Source organism: Centroberyx gerrardi, chromosome 4 (genome assembly GCF_048128805.1).
Source record: "Centroberyx gerrardi isolate f3 chromosome 4, fCenGer3.hap1.cur.20231027, whole genome shotgun sequence".
Lineage (NCBI taxonomy): Eukaryota > Metazoa > Chordata > Actinopteri > Beryciformes > Berycidae > Centroberyx > Centroberyx gerrardi.
In genome coordinates this window covers 14,277,772-14,291,999 of record NC_136000.1, presented here as the reverse complement: position 1 = coordinate 14,291,999, position 14,228 = coordinate 14,277,772, and the positions used below count along the sequence as shown (strand labels likewise).

General features: G+C 43.0%; 1 protein-coding gene across 1 annotated transcript in view; it reads left to right on the top strand.

Annotated features, from left to right (window-relative positions):
• The window catches only part of ccdc33 (coiled-coil domain containing 33), a 47,579-nt gene that overhangs the window by 15,705 nt on the left and 17,646 nt on the right, over positions 1–14,228 (top strand). The window contains exons 6-12 of the mRNA XM_071896460.2: positions 1,840–1,949; positions 3,876–3,977; positions 4,515–4,594; positions 5,839–5,959; positions 9,167–9,296; positions 9,443–9,576; positions 9,824–9,895. Coding sequence (XP_071752561.2) covers positions 1,840–1,949; positions 3,876–3,977; positions 4,515–4,594; positions 5,839–5,959; positions 9,167–9,296; positions 9,443–9,576; positions 9,824–9,895 — 749 coding nt within the window. The remainder of the gene's footprint in view (positions 1–1,839; positions 1,950–3,875; positions 3,978–4,514; positions 4,595–5,838; positions 5,960–9,166; positions 9,297–9,442; positions 9,577–9,823; positions 9,896–14,228) is intronic.

Below are 14,228 nucleotides of genomic sequence, written 5' to 3'. Positions count from 1 at the left end.
GGATTGGTCAGTCTTTTAACTTTAGGTTCAATCTGGGGCAGAGGAAGCAGGGAAGTCGTGAAGATGGCCTAAACGTAGGTCCAAGATGGCCTAAACCTGTTCAAAATGCAGATCTCTGGAGTATGTCATTGTGAGCATCTCAGCATCTTGTATGAAAGGTGTTGCCATCCCATGTTGGAAGAGAGGAGACATAACCGAGGCTATAAAAGAAGAGAATATGGCTGCTTGAGATCATTGGCTGATGTGCAGTCACTTCATTTTAAAATCATGAAGCTCTTACAAGAGCTAGGCTTTTAAAATAATGAGCTAACTGGATTCTCAGGTATACATTTAATCTGCTTGAAATGTATTGCTTGTAGGTGCAAATGAAGGATACTTTCTAAAACCACAGTCACTGACTCAAGGTGAAAGATAGTTATATTGCGGTTGAATGATGTTTTTTTGTCTCTCGATCATTTGCAAAATAGCTATGAATTTTGGGATGCTTCATAAAATCCCGTTATTGCATGTACAAATTCAGTTGTCCTTCTAACTTTTGACTGAACACCAACCTCAAGGGAGGAAAAATGTATCGCTCTGCTTTGAAGTCTTTCTGCCACTGAGGACGAATATCCATTTTTTTTTCAGGGGGGAAATAGGGTTCATGCTTCTGAGAGACTGTTGCACTTGACTGTCCTCTATCTGAATGCTAATACAACACGGGATGTTTTCCTCTGTGGTTTATGGGAAAGATTGGCGACAAAAAGAATATCTCGGTGAAATTGCTTTGCCTTGATCTGCTCATCAGCCCAGTGAAAGACTTCAATGTTGATGATAATTGTCGAGCATGGGCCTGCTTTTTCATGGAGCATGGTTTCTGCCTGTTAAGTGACGGAATAATTACACACAAGGCTAAATAGCACACTCAAAGAGCGTAGGGAGTGATTGCAATAGATGTGGAGGGAATACTGATGGTCCAGAGAGAGGCGATGCAATGTTTCAGAAGCCTCCTCCCTTTGTTCGAGTCCCTGCTTTATTTGCCTACGGCTGCCTCCTCCCCTTTGCGGCGAAGCAAGCTCATTGGAGGACAGCAAAGTCACGAGTTGACGATCAGGTCCTCAGCATAAAGGATTCTAACTGTTGCTAAGGTATTTTGAATGGTTAGTTGACCATTGCTGGAGTTCACTGGCTATCCGTCTTCACCTGTTTAATGCTAGGAGATTGCATGGAATGTGCTGAAAGTGTGAAATCTCAGGATTACTCAGTTTCTCATCAGTGGGCCAGACAGTCTATACTATCACTTGCTGTCTGGGGTGTTGATCGCTTCAGGCTGCATTTGTTATTGAGATTTGACCCGCAACATGTTGGATTCCTTTATGTTGAACATCTTTTAAATCCTCTGCCAAGAGAAATTTGGCAAATGCTGAGCTGCTGTCTACAGATAGGCCTACTTTAAATAGAGCAGGAAAAAAAGCTAAGGTTCATCCTCAGTTCAGAGCTTATGTAGAGGCGAAGCTATTTTGACACTGCAGACTGAGCACATCGTTGAAAGCAGCAGCTTCCTTTAGACCCAGTTATCTCTGCATGTATTCACTTAGATATGCATTTAGTTATTTTTTCTGTCTGTGAACTGCTTTATTTCTAAGGGCATTGCTTTTATGAGGATTCTTGTTAAATCAAAATTGATGGGATTGATTTCTAACTATTCATTCCACTTCTTTTATTATTATTTTTTGGGTTGTAGAAGAAACATTGGTGAAATATGTCTAAAATGTAACATGATAGGTCCTACTCCTGATCATGGTGTGAACTGAATGTACTGGTTATATGAATCATCCATGAATCATTCTCTATCTGCAGTGGTCGTCCTTAATGTGGCTGACGGTCGGAGTAAAGAACTTCTGGCTCACTACCGCCTGCCTGTAGCACACCTGCAGCCCTTCCACCACTACCACCTGGAGCTGGTGCAGGTGAGCTCACCCATCCACACACACAAAGAAACACTCACTCTGGATAGCAAACTGCTGCAGAATAACATGATGTGCATGTCAGTTCACTTACTGTGCCGTACTGAAGATGCTAATGTTTGTTTCAGCACCTTTCCACTCCCCCATCTGTCGGCTGATTGGCATGGCAGATTCTCATGCTCCATCGGCGTTACCTCCTGTCCTTCAGTTGAACTAAAATAAGCTCAGGCGAAATGCCGCCAGCAGTCAGTACTTGTCTCCTGCTACCTCTCTGGTCTACTACCCTCTTCTTGATACCCGAGTTTAAATTTAGGTTCACCTCAGACCACACACCATCATTATGTCTGACTATGGAGAGAAGATGAGAGCCGCTGGCCCTGTCTGTGATTCTGGGGGAGCTCATCATCTGGGCTGTGTGGAGCAGCATGAGGCTCGGCTGCCTGGGACTGTTGGTATTGAGCAGGGAGAACTGCCCCGGGCACAATCCATCAAAAAGGAGCTGTTTGCACTGTGGGAATAGACATGAATAATCCATGCTTTCTTTACCCTTTCCCGTGTAACTCTGCGTATCCCATTACATTCACTGTTGCCTTCTCTTCAAATATCCATCTGCAGTATTTGTATTTATCAGTTTTTTTACTTGGCTATATCTACGAATCCATATGTGGGAGATTGAATATTATGTTTCGCACAGTAACCTTAAAAGTACACTGCATTTACCAAGAAACAAAGCTGATATATTGTGTATATTGTGTCACACATGTCCCAAAACTGCAGACAATGTTCCACTCTTTCCTTTGGTTTGAGACTAAAATTATGTAGATTTAAGAATAGTCGGGATAAAGCCTCTTTTTCTAATGAATAAAACCTCAATCTTCCTAAGTATAGTGTACTGGCATATAATAAGTCAGTTCTGTACTTAGAGTAAATAGGGTGGTGTAGGATTTCAAATCAAAACAGAATTTAATATTTAAAACGCTACACATCAAAGTCAGTCAAGGGGAATCATCACCCACAGCGAAGGAAAGTAATCATATCTATTATAGGTGTAATGTCCCTTTAAACATTAGATGTCTGAGGTAAATTTTTATGCCTGTTTTGTGTGGCCAGTGGTTATTTTACAACTTCTGCTCTTTTGTTCCTCTGGTATATTTTGTATTTTGTATGTACTGTCTGTACATTTAAATTTGTGTATAGTTGCACTAAATATTTAAACTCAGAATGGAGTAATTACATATACTACAAACAATACGTAGCCTACATCAGTGATGTCCTGTAGTGTGAGATTGTCCTTGTCAGTGTCTAATCTGAGTCTGCTGCTCGGTATATTAGTTTACACTAGATTGGCCCTATTTTCCCCTCTATACACCACTCCAAACAACAGTTGTGAATATTGTCAGTAATACTAATTATATATTGCCTGCTCAAGGTCAGTATCATTGTTCTTTCATTTCTGGTTCTTGGGACTAAAATGCAGGGTCAGTTAAAGCAGCGAGTTGGAGGACTGGTGGACTGCATTAGGGTTAAATCTGCTGGAAGTTGACTGAATACGGTGTGTAAAGAGCAGATTTTATGGATGAATCGGGCATTGGGGGCTTGCTAGTTTGCCATTTTTTTATGGTGGTCATAAACATTGATCTGCGCAGTGTTGTTAATGGAAGACCCTCTCGAGAGCTCTGAGCCGTAATCACTGTTTGTGAAGTCCTGTGGTTCTTGTCTTTAACTCTCCAAAGACAGATGCTAGCATTACTAACCATCAACACTTTTTCTTACCGGGTGAATTATGCAGTGAATGCTGCTGAGGACATTGAATTCTGCAGTATGTGCATATAGCTCAATGGACTACTGCCCCACTGTGGCAGTCACATTGCATGTGTTTGCTGTGACCAAGTGCCACATTGTGTGTGCTTCCCTCCCTCTATTCTGCAGGCTCACTGCTCTGCTCCATCTGGGGCGTGTCTCTATGTTTCTGTGATCAGGAAGGTCAGCATCCTTCCTCGCCAGCCTCACTTCTCCTTCACTGGGTTTGAGGTAAAGACACTCTGCCCAGGCCAATATGACTAGTTTATTGCATATTTATTATCATAGTAGTGTTTTCCACAAATTGTGCAAGTTTTGGTAAATGGATTAAATCCCTTAGAGGTTATGATTACCCAGTATGACATGACGGGGGGTTTATGGGCTCTGGATTCAAGCAGTTATGATGAGGAAAAATCATTTTGCTTTAATTAGATCTTAGCATATCAGATAAGATATCCAATCTCTATTTGCCTTTTCCAGAGCGCTGTGCCAGTTAGATGAAAAAGATGCTAACTTAATCAAGCAAAGTGAGAATTTGATATCAACTGAATCTTCCCATTGATCTCCTGCCTACCAGGAGGTATTGAATAGCATATAGAGTTTAAATGCCTGCACGTGCTACTGCATAACTTAAACTGACTGGCAGAGATGTGCCATGTTTACAGATTGGACAATGTGAGGGATCTCTCTTGTGCGCATGCACACTCTCTCCCTCTCTCTTCCCGTTCCTGTTCAATAAATCATTCCTGCTTTTAGGTGCTCCTGCAGGCTATGGAAACACCCCTGAAGGAGCCTGTAGGTTCTCTGCTCACTGTGGCCCGTATTGTCCCTAACTACCACTCATACAGGTCAGTCAGGAAGAATATTCCCCTCCTTTTTTCTGCCTGTATGAACAGTAAAATCAATATGCTCTGGCTGTATTGTGCAGCTGGTGCGCAAGGCCGGGCGCTTCTCACAGAGAGGGCAAATGCACACCAGCATGGGCACATCCTGTTACACACTAATGCACCTCAGGGTCCTGACATCAATTAAGAGAAACAATGGACAACTGTCCTGCGCATCACATGCTAAAAACAGAGTGCTAAAAGCTTGAACATGTGAAGGAAATGTGGGTGTGGCGCGACTGTTTGTGTGGTGAAACGAGCTGCCATTATTGATTAGGCTCTGACATTTTGTCACCAAGGGCTACACTTAAATGGTTTTGGATTAATTTGCTATCATCTCTTAACCTCGCTGTCTCATAAAGTAAAGGAGGTCTCTTGAGCAATAATCATGCTTAATTTAATTGTTTTAAGTACAGATACTAGATGTTTGTCTTGTTATAGGTTAATAATTGCAGTTCTGTTTTATCCCACATTTCTCATGTCTTTGCTCATGATCATGTTTTTTTTTTTTTTCTGTTTGGTATATTGTGTTTTTTTCTGGTGTATATATTATGATGGACGTATTGTGTTGTGACCAGTAGTCCTGTCAGTGGAGTCTTGGATCAAGTGTAGAGTCCTGAGGAAAGCCTCTGGGGTGAGAATATGTTGCGCAGACTGGGTTATGTGTATGAGTCTGGCCTGTCTGGATACAGGTGGGGTCCGCCTGTCTCATCTCCACAGCTCCTTCTCCTGTGCTTACCAGGCTTCTAATAATAGTGAAGCTGTTGCCAAGGTGCAATTGGCGCAACTCAATGTTTTATTTATTTTGTTCGCTCAAATGGATTTCCTAGCTCGGTGTCAGAACCTTAATCTCCAGGAAGCATGGTGGTCGACACCCACATCATGTTTTCATTTGTGCCTTTTGTGAGCGGGAATAACCATTACAAATTCTCATTATTCTAGAAATCGGGCGAGCCCATCCCTATTTCCGTGGTAGTTATGTTTCCATCAATCAATTTAATATAAATGGCATATTCAGAATAGTGACAACCGAACATTTTCTCAGGATGATATTTTCTGTTGAAAATATTTTTTTCTCCACAGTAGAATTTCTCAATTCATAATAAAATAATTAATTCAATCTTTTTTTTTTTTTGTGAAACATTGACTGTGCTTTTTTTCTGTTTGTTATTGCTTTGTTTTTCATGCATGTCATTTGTTTTTTAAAGGGATGCCATGCTGCTTTCCATCCCCCGAGCAGCGGGAATAGCTGTGACCACAATATACTTTCCACACCCTTCTGAGTCCGCCTTCCACCCTCCACACCTCACTGCACAGGGCCGACCTCAGGTACGCTTGTCACTCTCCTTTTGGCCCATTTTGATTTGGGTGTCCCCCTGAAATACTTCCAGAAAGACGGCAGGATAATGTGTCCAAAACTCCAGATCGAAACCAAAAGCCCTGTGTTTGTGTTGATGGCTGTAGTCTGTAACTGAGTGAGGGTGGGCAGGGCATGGCTTCGTCCCAGAGTCGTGGCGGGGAGCCTGAGTCTGGCAAACCGGCATGTATTCCTCTCCTCTCTCTCTAAGCTCTGTTGTCGCTCCCTATCACCGTCTGTCACGCCACAGCGCGCCGTGACCACACACTCTCCTCTCATGCATCTTTCCATCCTGGCCACAGTGGCACAGCCCTCCCTCCTAGGCGCAGCACCTCAAAAGGGGAAACGTGTCATCCCTCTCTCCTCATGCGGTGCTAAAAAGGCCCCACCCCCCCGAGGGACCTCCACTCTGCCTCTGCTGATCGATCTGCTGAACCCTCGCCTTCATTCATCTACCTATCCATCCGTCTTCCTGTCTTTATGCCTCTCCATTTATCTTGTGTCTTTCTGGCCTGTCTGTATATCTACTGCTCACTGAGTATGTCTCAATATCTTTTGATACCAATCAATGTGCTGTGTACCTCTCTGCTCGGAATATTAATAATGAATATTAGCGGTATTAATATGGATCCAAAAAAGCTAGACATCCTGTACCCAGCATGTAATCATTACATACACTGAGCGGAATCCCTCCCACTGATGTAAATCTCACTCGCTTTTCTCATGTACTCCGCCTGTTTGAATTTTGCCTTCCCATGCAGTTCCAACTATTCCTTAGATTGCTTTTTTCCTCTGCATCCAACCCCCACATGAGGTGTATTGATCGTTCCAGTGCACTAATTATCCTGCTTGGCCTTGAATGTCTCTATGGACCGCAGTCAGCCTTTGATCAACATGTCCGGATGTCTCGCATTACCATTCAAAAAGGAGAGAAACTGTTTTGATTACAGATTTAAGAGTAATGTTTGGCTTTGACCGCTGAACTATGCAGTTATGTATGACACTTTCTCAAATGTCTATTTAGCTGTGGCAAACAGATCACTTTCTGTCCCGTATATAATGTGCTCTTGGCTTGGCTGATGCGTGTGTGGGTGTGCATGTATGAGTGCAGTATTTACATATGCATGCATGCGTGTGTGATTATTCTGTGTGTGTGTGTGTGTGTGTGCACGCGCATGTGGGCAAAAGTACAGGTCGGTACATCCTGCTCTCCCACCATCTGTGCTCAGGCAGGCAGCAGGCCACTTTACACACTAACTCTCTCCCTACAGCCATTCCCATGCAGCTCTGCAGCTAAAATGTCTCCAGCTTCAAGTGACAAGCCTGTGTGACATGTCTGTAATTATAAGTGTAAGAGCAGATCTGTCAGTGATAGCTGTTCTACTGTATAGCCATTCATAGACAAATGGTAAATAACTAGAATTGTGTTTTTTGGTGAATAATTTTTTGTTGATGTCAGTCAAACATTCACAGCTATTATAAAAGATAAGGATTGGATCAAAATTAAAAGGGGAGGCAACATATCAGCATGAGTGATTAACACCTATTAATTAGTAATTAACAATGTGCAGTGGTATACGGAAGACGGCAAGGCTCTACAAGGTTTAAATAGATACATTACAGAGAATAATGCATTATTATTGAGGCCAAAATGGATTTAATTACTTTGTGGAAAGTTAATTATTTGAAGTTAATACTTTGCGCTTAGCTTCTTTAGTTTTCTGTCCGAGCCATTGTATGCTTAACCTTCTTCCATCAGGTGGGTGCTTTCTGGTACCGCAGTGTGAGACAAATCAAAGAAAAAATACCATTGTACCAGAAACGATACAAATTTTAAATAGGAATTGTTAACTATTATAATTTCAGCTATATGCATTTGACTGCAGCTGACCTCTGCCTGCACTCTGTACTTCAATAGCACAGATATGCAAATGGTCAACTGGTAACCTGTCCTGTCTCGTTTTATGTGATGTACCTTAAATTGCGTTCTTTGAATTGCTCCATGTGGGATAAATAACGTTGTATTGAATTGAATTGAATTGAATTGAATTGAATTGAATTAATTGTAAATGTGTGTGATGGAATGAATATTTGCTTTACAAATTACGGTGCATGTCTGAGCACCAAAGGGAAGATGCTGATGTGTGTGCCAACTCACAGAGGAATCCCTGACCTTACATCAAAGTATGTGTGTATTGGCACTGCTTTACAATTCAAGATAAATCCTTAGACGGGATGTATTTCCATCATTAGAATTTCAGTTAGGTCTGTAATCGCCACGCATAATGGTAGTGGATTGGGAATCAATAAGGAGCTCTGGAGCCGATGTCACCAGTGACCTTTGTGTGCGCTCAGAGAAGCCTCAGCCAATGACATTTTGAGCCCAGCGGTCCCCACGGATAAGCACTCATCTGGGGGGGCGGGGGGTGTAAATGACACTCCTGGTAATCTTTGCTCCGTTCTAAACAATGTTCAGCCTGGCAGAACATTTAGATGCACTGAAGCAGTCTGTAGTGTATGTTCAGCGTGAGCCGCACCTATACATAGTAGTATGGAGTCAGAAAATACTGTAAGGGGGTTAGAGACAGGTTACAAAAAGAAACAGACATTGCAGACATAAATAATTCAGTTGCATGGTAAAGAATGCAGACCAGCTCTATAAACCCTAATGAGCTGAAACATCTGTCTGCCTGGGGCATATTCTGACCCTCCTCACCCTCCTCAGCCCAGTCCATTGGGCAGCTTACAGCTCTCTGTCCGACCCCCCTCTCCCTGGCACTGCCTCTGTTCTCCTCACCTGCAGGTGCCATCCTTCTTTGCTTAAGCCCTGGCTTCCAGGGAGTAAGGCTTAGTCGTGCTCAATGTATGAGGAAGCACACCCCAGCGTCAATACCATCTGCCAGCTCCCCTCAGGACACCAGCCAGGTGCTGGGCACGCTCTCACCCCAGCTATGCCACAACAGCACTGCCTGCTGGGATCAGCCTCACTGTGCCAACTGTTGATCATCATGTCCTCTCATTCCAGCCCAGAGATTCTCTCATTAAGCCGTGCTAAATACTGATTCACAGTAGTCTAAAGATACATTCTGCTTTAATTTTTGATGAATCTCGATATTTTCCTGAAGCTAAAATGAGTCTTTGTTGTGTGTTGTTGTGCTCCTCCCCTGCGTTCCCTGCAGGTCTCCCAGGTTGGCTCCCCTGAGGAGCAGCCTGTGTGGAACCACAGCTTTCTGTTTCTGGAGCGAGACTGTGCCACCATGTTTACTGGAGCTGCTGCTCTGGTGCTGGAGTACTACTCTGCAACCACCGGTAAGGAGGGGGAACAAAGTCAAAATGTACAGAGAGAGAATGTGAAACTAAACTATTACTAAATCAAGAATGTTTACACACTTTTTAATGTGCCCTGAGTCCTTCCAGCAGTGTAAAGTGTTGCTACTGTGTTGTCTGTGTGTTAGTGATGAATGCAGTTAACTGGCACATCCGCAGCCCCCTGGGTTTCTCCGCTTTGCCCCTGCACCAGGAGCTCTACAGGAAGCTGATGTCAGAGACGGGGCAGATGGGGATGAAGGTGGAGAAGCTCCCCCTAAGGGTGAGTGAGGAGATGAAGGAGATTAATTGCTTTGATGCCTTACTTGGTAATATTAACTTTTTACAGCTTCTTTATCTAGGTGGTACACATTGTGCTATTTAACACAGCTTGAGATTTATTGTCAGGTGTTTGTTTTGTTTTTGTTTTTTTTCCTTTACTGTTATTCAGTCAGATAAAATGGAACGTGTTGATGTGGATTGTGCAATATCCTTTGGTGATCATATTAATGTGTCTGTGGCTGTCACAGGGCAGCACCCTTCAGACCACCACAGACACTTCTCCAGCTGTCAGCATAGCACTACGTCTCCTTTGTTCAGAGGTGAGAGTACTGTCACAACCACTCAAAACACTGTGATATCACTTTACCTCGCTAGTGATTTTTTTGTCCTGTCAGAAATATCCACGTGTGTGATGTAGTGGCCAGTAAACACCAGAACTCCAGTCTGTAATCACTAAGGCAAAAGCCTCCACTTTTAAATCAATACTGTTAGTATTTGTTTTATTATTTTGTATCTTAATATTTTCATGCAATTTACGTCACTCTGATAAATCTTACTATACTGCATACTGTTAATTTATATCATACATTTTATATCATCTTAAAGGTGGGTAAACTGAGTTAAAATGGATTTTAATCTCCACTACATTCCTACATCATGAATTAGCTTCATGCCTATCATTCTTTCTTGTTAAGGTCTCTGTTAAGCTCTGTAAGGTCTCTTATGCGAGTACAGAAAGGTCTGCTGTGTCCAAAAATCCCTTTTTTCCTCAACGTCAGTTCACATAAGATATTGAGCCGGGGGGCCACAGGCCTCACCGCTCAACTCAGATACTAAAAAATATGTGCAGCCGGTGTGCCACTTGCCTGGAGAGGGTACTAAACCAAGTTTATTGTGCTTTAATAATTGTTATACAACATTATTATCTTAATGCGTCTTCCTTTATGGGATCTGAGCAAGAGAGTGCCATTTACTAGCTCTCAAGAGCAGACTGGATCTGATCTCTCTCCATCCATGTGCCTGGTCTCCCTCTCTCCTGCTGTTTGGTTCCTTTATGAGGCCTGATTCATTGGCAAGCTGTAGCCATATGATATTAATAGATCTCTATACATCCAGGATGGCTCTCTTGTGTGTCATGCACTTCATGCTTAGAAGTATTACCTTCCCGGGCGATGATTTTCAAAGAAGTATTCCGCAGACTCTGAAGTCAACATTATATTGACAAATGACTGAGGCTGTGTTCCACTGTTTGGCAGTTCCTTTATACTCTGTTATTAGGCTAGAGAAAATGGAGAGCTGTCGACAATCCAAACTTGGCCTCGTGCTCAAGGTCACGATGTATAGCTGTATACAGGGAACGTTCATTCATACATAATGTATACAATGTAGCATCCCTCACTAATTAGCACTAACAGGAAAGGATGCCCCCTGATTTCCCCCCGATTTTAGTCTCATTTGCATAGAGATAATGGGGCACAAGAGAGTGTAAAGCCCAACGTCTGTCCTCCCCTAAGGGAGGAGAGGTGTGACTGAGTTCTGGGTGCACGAGTGATAATTGTTAGAGAGCTGTTATTCTGAGGCTCAGACCACGAACTGGAGGGTGTGAAATGAACAAAGAGACTGGGGGTAACAAACAAATGCATCTGCGTGAACTTGACTTTCAAAGGAAAGAAAAAGCTCTATTGTATTTGGCTGGATTTAAAAAAGTATTTTAAAAGTATGCATGTCATTTAGTCTGTGTCCAGAGCATCATTACAATTTGCTATTTAAAAAAGATAAAAAAAACAATTTGGTAGATGATTTTTTTCCCGCTATTCTATGAGGGACACAGTGGATAGATGTAATGTGTGCTTTTAGAAGAATGTAATAATTACACAAGATAAATGGCATTTCTGATGAGAACAGATTGAGATCAAACACCAGTGATTTATCTCTGTGTATTAATGCAAAGGGCTTTGATGGAGGACAGTTGTGTTACCTAGAACTGGGAATCGTAAAAAGAGGGCTGAATAATGGTGCCGATTTGGGGGTGGGGGTTGAGGTTTGAGGGAGCGGTGATACATTATTCACGGGGGGGCCTTAAGTGCCAAATTAATTTGTTTTTTCTTTCCAGTTGGACGGCAGAATAAATGGGCGCTGTCAGTCGTGCAGTAAAGTGCTGTGCATTCATTTAGACAAGTGTTATTGCTGCAGTGGAGCAATACGGTTTTAGTGAAGCAGGCCAGCCTGGTGGGTGGAAGCTGTGTAATTATCTCTGGTTCCTATGATGGCAATGATTGCTAAAGGAGCCAAGGGGTCCCACAGCACAGCAGGTGTGACTGTCAGGCTGCAGGTTGGTGGGCCTGTCTTTGGATGTGCCTGTCCCTGCATGTGGGGACACATCAGCAGTCGGGGTGGCTGTGCCTATGCAGAACGAGTGCCTCAGTCTGTTTTTGTGTTCATCCGTAATGACACCAGCACACTGATATATAGGTATTCGTACAAATCAGCAGCATTTAATTAAAAGGAAATAACTTGAGATTGATTTATTGTGCTATGGTTAATTCAGTCATGAAACCAGAAGTCTCCCAAGGGACCAGACACCATACATCACACCACACACGACAGTCCCATCCAAACACTTTCAGCCTCATATCTGGCCAGCATTAACTACATCAATAAAAGCATTGGAAGACTGCACTGTCTCTATGATAGTACCACTAACTCGTCTGGATATTAGACACGACCTACATGATGATACTCATTAATCTGTTTTTTTCTATTCTATTTAGATCAGCTATTCATTAATGCCATGTTTCATATCTCATAATGATCTTTGTAATATTTCGAACAGATCGATGTTGACAGATATGGCGTGGCACTGTGTAAAGCAGGCCAAACAGGTGTTTCCATTTTTTCCTGCTTTAAAATTCCACCATCGCTTCCAAGCAATTCTGACAACCCACAAATGCAGAAACACAGACATCTGCTGTGTTTCAAAGGAACTGAAGAGCGGGACATGAATACTAATGTCGCCAGACCATATTTATCTGTCTGACATTAAAAGGAAGTAAATGCTCTGTTTATTCTCTGTGATGCAGAGGAAACTTTGAGAAATACAGGCCTTTTCGGTGGTGTGAGTCAGATAGTGGATATGACAGATGTTTGCCAAGAGATATGGGCTTATATTGATGCTCAGACACGGCTAGGAAGACTAACACAGATATTTCAGCTCCCGTTTTTTTACCAGACTGAATTCCTGTGTCAAGAGAATTTCTATTTGTACTGCACTAGCTCAAATACTTTGTACTGATAGAAGCATAGTGAAGTTTTACAGAAAACTAGTTATAGCCACTAAACATATACACACATACACAAATACACATAGAATACGCACAAGCACATAATAAGGGGTGTCGTCCTGCATTGAACATACTTGCCAATGCAATGAAAATCCAAACAACGGTGATTTTTTTTATGTTAACCTAGCTTCAGTCTGTGATCTGTTAGAGAGTCAGAAGAGGAGCTGTTCCTCTTTAGACTGTGGTGTGGCGTGTGCAGTGTTTGGGATGAACACTCGCTTGGCTGACTAATGAGGTGGATTCAGTAGGGGCACGGGGTGCGTTCAACGTCTTTGTTAGACAGGCCTGCAGCCCCCTTCTCTGCAGCTCATTCCCATGGGAGGCCTCACAGACTGGCTAATTGAATCAAGTACACATGGTGCCTCCCCCTTCACAGCTCGGCCCCTCCCCGTACGAGAGGAGCGAAGCTAGGAGGAGAGCTCGGGCTTTGATGCTTTTGTTCTCCTCAGCACCACGGACAGCGCCAGGGGGCTTCGCTGCAACCAGTTGCCTGCTGTTGGATGGAGTGGCGCACTATCGCTGCAGCACTCTGAGAGCCCCTATCTCTGCAGCTGTTGTCACTAGAGTCCTGTGCTGAGGGTGCAGACTGGTTTGTCAGACTCTGCAACAATGTAGATTGCTAGTCTTTGCTTTGGAAAGAACGAGCTGGCCCAACCTGAGAGAGCAAAAGGTTCAATAATCCATTTAATCTGTATTTGATAGAACACAAAGTAACATCCCCGCAGCATTGTTTATGTGTCAGCGGGCAGGTTGCCCAGACAAGCAGAACAAACAAATCCTAAGAAGACAAAGACAGGACTGTGTGACCATGCATAGCTTAGTGCCTCCTATGCCGCCCGTCTCATTACGTCGGTGACTGTCTCCCTTCTTCCTCAAGCACGCCCAGACACAGAGAGCATGTCCTTGCCGCTCGTGGCAGTCCAGAACCCTTATTTCAGAGAGATAGATCAGACTTCTGCACTGTAGAAAACTCTGCTTATTAGATTGCCTCCAGATGCCAGGTTAATGAAGGATCCATCTGTGAGCCAACATCCACATTACAAGATGCAGAGCGGAGTCAGCCCGTCTCTGAGACACAGCCTCATCCTCCTGGCTGAGCCGATTTTTATGACCGTCATGTAGAGTGGGTTTATTCACATGAACATGTCTCTTCTGCTCTAGTTGAACTCTTAAACTTTGATCTGGTTCCCTCATTTTAAAGGACATCAAATTCAGGATAGGATAATGGTATTTCTATGTGGGTTTGAATTTGTGGTAGACAATTTAGAAAAACAACTTGTGATTTTTATTACAGTCATTTTAAGTACTAGTT